Raw genomic sequence first — 6,138 nt, 5'->3', positions numbered from 1 at the left:
GGGTTCAAATCCCGGACGAGCCCAAAACCCATCCATTGAATCTGCTCTTTTAAACTTCCTGTTGTTGTAAATGAAGAAGTTATCTCTTCTCGCTTTAAAAATAAAATAATTTAAAAAATAGAAAAACTCTCACGTGTAGGGCTCGTTGGTTTCGGGGCAAGATTCCGGCTTTGGGTGCGAGAAATCGCGGACGAGCCCATACATTGAAACTGCTCATTTAAAACTGCTATTGGTTCCAAACCTAAATGAGTCCTCCTTGGAAACTACTTCTGTCGGAGGGAAAGCTCAACAAATTTGTTTCCCCTCCTCGGAAAAGCGTTTGACACAGTTGTGCTAGTAGAGACGTGTCAGGGAACGTTTCCCACGCAGCTACAACAGCTACTTGTACAGTCAATGAGGTGAAAGTCACAGATGTTTGTTTTTCATAGTTTGATCAAGCCTCGTTCAGTGTAAGAGAACTTTATTTTGCTGGTAAAATAGGGGATGTAGCTCAGTGGTAGTGTGTGTGCTTTGCATGTACAAGGTCCTGGGTTCAATCCCCAGCATCTCCAGTCTTGTAATATGTATTTCTGAGCATAATCAAGCTTTTTGGCCGTCACTTTCATGAACACACAAGCAGCATTCTTTATTTTAAACAATTGTTGTTATGACAAAAGATATTTTGACTTCTTTGCTAGGGACATGATTCTCGCTTAGGGTGCGAGAGGTCCCGGGTTCAAATCCCGGACGAGCCCAACCATTGAATTTGCTCTTTCAATTAAGAATTTATATCTATATATATATATCATATATTATTCTCCACTCAAAAAAAAAAAAAAACAGCGTGTGTCGGGCTCGTTGGTCTAGGGTAGGGGTCCCCAAACTACGGCCCGTGGGCCACATCTGGCCCGCTGCGTGTCCCTGTCCGGCCCGCGTGCGTGAAGGCAGTCATAAACCCCCCCCCCCCCCGCCACGTAACTTTGCCGACACATTAGCATAGCTCGACAGCGATAGGCGCGCTCCCGTTCCCCCGCTCAACAAAGACACCATTTCCAACCAGCCCCCCCCCCACGTCAACGGAAGAAAATGCCGGAACGCTTGCGCTATATTTCAAACCAGCACACCCCCCACCCCGTCAACGAACCGTGGCCCGCCGACATGATGCAGTTCCGTCATGTGGCCCACTGCTAAAAAAGTTTGGAGGCCTCTGGTCTCGGGGCATGATTCTCGCTTTGGGTGCGAGAGGTCCCGGGTAGCCTGAGCCTATTCACTGAAAGTGCTCATTTAAATCTCTTGTTGTTGTAAATTAAGAATTTCTCTTCTCTGATAAAAGAAAGATCACATGTAGTGCTTGTTGGTCTTGGGGTATGAATCTCTATTCAGATGCAAGAGGTCTTGGGTTCAAATCCCAGACAAGCCCATTCATTGAAACTGCTCATTTCAAAGTGCTGTTGTTGTAACAAAGAATTTATCTTTTTTCTGATTAAAATAAAATAGCAGCTAGTTAGTGAGTAGATAGTTTATATATTATATATAAGATGTAAGATGAATACAAGATAAATAATAAAGACAAATACATATAAAGAAGGGTGATAAAGAAGCCACAGGTGTCAAGAAGGAGCAGCTCCTATATCAGGAATGTATATAGGAAAGTGATTATGTAACAGCAAGGTCGAAAGTCCGTGGGTTGGGACGAGTCAGATATATTTATGATGTTTCAGTACTCACCAGGTCTACACTGGAAACCCTGTGATGAGTGGAGACACTGTAATCCAGAGGCAATAAATCACACAGCGCACCTTTCTGCACATGAACTATGTTAAAGGAGCTCAGCCTGGCCTTCTTCTCTGTCAGCTGTGATGCATTAATCAAATATGTGCATAAAAGATGCTGATTGATCCAGTTTTTCTGGACAATTTAATATCCACATGTAAACCAGTGAGGCATTTACATGCATTGAACATTTACAGGAGCATAAATTGTTATTTTTATTATTATATAATAAAAAATATTTTATTTTTTTTGGTCAATTATGATGTTGAACAAAGTCTTAAAGTCTTTTTTTTTCCAATAAATAAAATACAGGTGGTGTATTTTGATTCAACTGTCTTTAGTGAGGTAGTGAGGGGGAAGGTCTAGTTTTTTGTTTGTGTAACCCAAAGAGCTCAAAGTAAACTTCACATTCCACACTGTGCTCATGTTTTCTCTCATCCTCCAAAATGAACTGTGCCGTGCTGCCCTGTGCACTATGCTGCTACTTTTATTAGCTCTTACAGACTTCACAGAAAAACCTGTAAACTAATGTACACCGAACGCAAAAAAACACACAGACATAAAATTATATTGCACATAGTTCAAACACTGAAATCCATATCTGTACTCGTGTACATCCATCTTCTGTCATTGTTTATCCTACATTATTCACCATCCATCCGTACTGCACTTGCATCCATGCCTATCTGCAATTTATAGTTGACATTCAGTCAGAGGTGCCCGTCTTTGGACTGTGGGAGGAAGCTGATGCCGCACAAGCATCAGGAGGAGGTCATAGAAACTTCACAGAGAACTGCCAACGTCAGAACTGACACCAAAACCTACTGCTGTGAGGTGATAGCGTATACTTTTTGGACAGTACTATTCAGATGGATACCACACCAAGATATTTTCAAAATGATGTGTATTTGTTTTTCGATTCACTCAGACATAATTATATTTCTAAACATGATATATTACTATCTGCACAAGACAGATCGTGTTGAAATATGATGAAATGGCAAATTGTTAATGTAAACAAGACTGGCAGTGGCAGCTGATGAAAAACATACGGTGGGTTTTTACTCAAGCTGACGATAGCTTTTAGCTACCGAATTATTACATAAACGCCTTCAATAAACTTGTCAAAGCAAATTGGGCGTGGCCGTGCATACACGTGGTCGATGACGTCACTACTGTGAACTCTTAACACTGTCCGCTGCCAGACACCAGCCAATGTATGACTAATAATACAAACATGTGCTCCTTTCAAACGTACAGAGACGGCGTGGTGTACGACTGGGGGAGAGGCTGCGTATTTACTCTGCAAACCCTGTCGAGCCTCATTCTTCCACACTTACTCTCCTACAAGCCCCATAATGGCGTTTATTGTCCGGGCTCGCTGCCTCTTATCGCCCAGTCACGCGTCCCACCTACCGGTGACGACGAGCTCGAGTTCCGTATAAATGAGCAAGTGCAGACTTTGCGGCGTTTCGGCCACCGACGCTCTGCTCAGACAAGCTCCGTCACCGCGCCGGGTCGGGTTGTTGTCGCTTGCCCGCTGCTTTCGGTTGTGTTTTCACTGTTCCTCTACCAGCCGCTGCAGCTGTACGCGCGTGTGAGCGGAGCGGCTTCGACTCTTTGCGGGAGGAACGCCAGGTAATGTCGCCGAAGTAGTTCGACCACGCCCGCATTTACACGCGTTTTTAATACCGCACACTGTCTGCGGTTGTTTGTTTGTTTGTTTTTTCGTTTTGTTTTGTTTTAGTCTTGCGTTGCCTGACGCATGTGGCGCGTGGATCACTGGGTCGGTATTTTCCGGGACATTTCGGGGGAATTTTAAGTGCGTCATGAAACGGTTAACTTCCGTATTTCTGAACGAACTTCCGTAAATGGCTAATATTTCTAGTTAATCTACAATTCCCCACAGTAAAGATTTATTCATTTATGTTCTATACTAAGCTTTCGTCTGTACTTAGGGCGGGGCCGTGGGACGGGAAGTGGGGGGCGGGGGGGCGACTGAGCCAATCCCAGTCGTCATAGGGCCAAGGAAGAATACACCCTGGTCACTATTAAGATAATTGATTAATTGACTAACTTATTGGGCCTTGTATTAATAGAGACATAGCCTGGACTGAGTGAACAAGGTTAACAAAAAAAAAAACTGCAATAAATGGCCAAACTTGTACAATAAAAACATTGTTACTAGATTCTAATAAATGAATAAGTAAATATTGATGTGATATGTAGCTCTATTGTGTAAACGATTATTTATAAAACGTTTAGAATTTAGCGTTTGCTTGATCATACTCGGGGATTGGCTAATTTGCACCTGTTGCACCCAGGTGACTAAAGAGTGCAAAGTCCAGAGAAAACGAGGAGAGCTTGATGCTGACTGTTGCATCAGTCCCGTGAGATCTCCTTTTGTTTGCATCATGATGTGAGATGTACTCATATGATAATGTGATGATATCGTCATATAATAATATTATGACATAATCATGATATGAGATTGCATCTTCGTGAGAGTGGCAAAACAAGGCTTGTCCCCAGTGGCAGCCACCTCTATGTCACAGTCATTGGCAATCTCATATCTTCACAGTTTGGACCCTAAGCTCATCCCCCTGACAGAGCTGGGGGGGGGGGGGGTTTACCTCCATAATGGATGACTAGAATAGTGATTTGTTAATAGGCAGGTTGGAAGCCAGCTGAGCTCCTGTGGGATCAGCTCAGATGTGCTGCGCATGCTAGAGTGACGAACACAACCTTGGTGGCTAACCTGTGACAAATGCTGGTCGAGGAGTCAGATACCATCCAACAGATTTGTGCAACCAAGCCGCTCACCGGCATGAGGGAGAAGGTGTCAGACTGTTTTGGCTGCACGTGGCTTTTCACCCCGTGCAGTGCTGAGCCTCACCGTAAAAATTTTCTCGGCCAGTTGCGTTGTTCATCCAACTTTACAAATGGAACATCACCAGAGAGGAATGAATAGTTTATATGCAGAGAGGATGAGAGGTTGACACCAGAGGTGAATGTGATCAACCAAACACAAGTTCAGTTACAAGCTAAGTCAGATTAATTTACTATCTAAGATTTGTATTCTTGTATCCTTAAAGGTTGTGTATAGAATTTGGCCTGATTTTTGGATTTTTATATTGTTAAAAGCTCAATGCAGTACCCATGAAAACATTATCAGGAGTATATGCTCGCATTTGGGTTCCATGGGTAGGAAATATAGGTTGGAACCAACGAAGAAGAAGGTAGTTCCCTTGTCATAGTTCACAGGGAAACTCGGAAGAGGGAGGGAGGGTGAGTGAAAGAGCGCTGCAGTCTAATATGTAGCCACTCGATGTCGCTGTTTCCTCTCAAACTCTCCAAACATTACACACTCGACCTTTAAAGCAACTGCATGATCAGTCTCAGACTTCTGTCTCCTCTTCACACCAATGTTGGCCATTATATTTAGAAACTATATATTAAAATATATTTTGACTCTGAAAGGTGTTCATCGTGATCACTTTTTAAAGTTCTCCTGTTCAGACATGATTAAATTGTACTTACTTGTCTCGCCGTTTCTCGTCAAAACCTTTTTGTTGTATCCTTTCACTAAAAAAGTTACAAAGTTCCCCAGCTCGTTCCTCAAAAGCAGCATCAGTATTACAAATCCTTTTGACTGTTCATAATTGACTATATGGGAGATATTTCTTTAGAGCAGTGGTGGAAAAAAGAAAATTACTTTCCTGACTAAAATTAAGTGAAAACTTATTAGATGGCATCCTAGAGTTAATCTCCATCTTAAATTCCTGTGGAGCTACCCGAAATTTTTTTAAAAAGAATCCAGCACACAAGAAAAGGGAGAAATTGACTACTATTCTAGACCAAAATCCCCATCGAATTAAATTGATTACTCATTGTAGGGGAGTTTGCCGGCCCAACTGGATCTCCTTGATGTGCGTGCAAGCTTTTTCTTCTGCCAGACAAGTGTTTCATTATTAATGCCTCGAACTGTGCAATATCCTGCTGGTTGACGTTTTAGATAAATCGTAGAATGCGGCTAATTTTAAAGCCATTTGTAATTACAGGAGGTCCGTACATCATCAGCCATGGCTGCCATCAGCAACTCGAACACAACTTTTGCCCTGGAGCTGCTCCGCACTCTGAGTCAAGAAAACCCCGTGGGAAACGTCTTTGTCTCCCCACTGAGCATCAGCGCAGCCCTGGCCATGGTTTACCTCGGAGCCAGAGGAGACACGGCAGCTCAGATGGCTCAGGTCAGACAGGACATTGTCTCAGCTGCACGCTGCACTCCGTCGTTCAGCTTGATTAGCGGCGTTACTTGGAACAAACAGAACTATAAAAGTGCATGAGGTCATTGTGCTACGTGATGCATTGTATACCTCAGAGCAT

General features: G+C 43.1%; 1 protein-coding gene and 2 non-coding genes across 3 annotated transcripts in view; all 3 read left to right on the top strand.

The window, feature by feature from the left end:
* Positions 1–23, top strand: part of trnap-ugg (transfer RNA proline (anticodon UGG)) — a 72-nt gene extending 49 nt beyond the window's left edge. The window contains exon 1 of the tRNA in view: positions 1–23. This exon is cut by the window's left edge and continues 49 nt beyond it. This is a non-coding gene — a tRNA (tRNA-Pro).
* serpinb1 (serpin peptidase inhibitor, clade B (ovalbumin), member 1) overlaps positions 1–6,138 on the top strand; it is a 66,644-nt gene that overhangs the window by 57,559 nt on the left and 2,947 nt on the right. Inside the window, exons 2-3 of the mRNA XM_076045365.1 lie at positions 3,338–3,390; positions 5,814–6,002. Of these exons, the coding sequence (XP_075901480.1) occupies positions 5,835–6,002 (168 nt within the window). The 5' untranslated portion in view covers positions 3,338–3,390; positions 5,814–5,834. The remainder of the gene's footprint in view (positions 1–3,337; positions 3,391–5,813; positions 6,003–6,138) is intronic.
* trnaa-ugc (transfer RNA alanine (anticodon UGC)) lies at positions 480–551 on the top strand. The gene has a single exon. It is a non-coding gene; the product is annotated as a tRNA-Ala (tRNA).

The sequence above is a fragment of the Nelusetta ayraudi genome, unplaced genomic scaffold (genome assembly GCF_046127955.1).
Source record: "Nelusetta ayraudi isolate G7.1 ecotype Tasmania unplaced genomic scaffold, CSIRO-AGI_Nayr_v1 ptg000084l, whole genome shotgun sequence".
NCBI classification, from domain to species: domain Eukaryota; kingdom Metazoa; phylum Chordata; class Actinopteri; order Tetraodontiformes; family Monacanthidae; genus Nelusetta; species Nelusetta ayraudi.
This window is presented reverse-complemented; position numbering and strand designations above follow the sequence as displayed.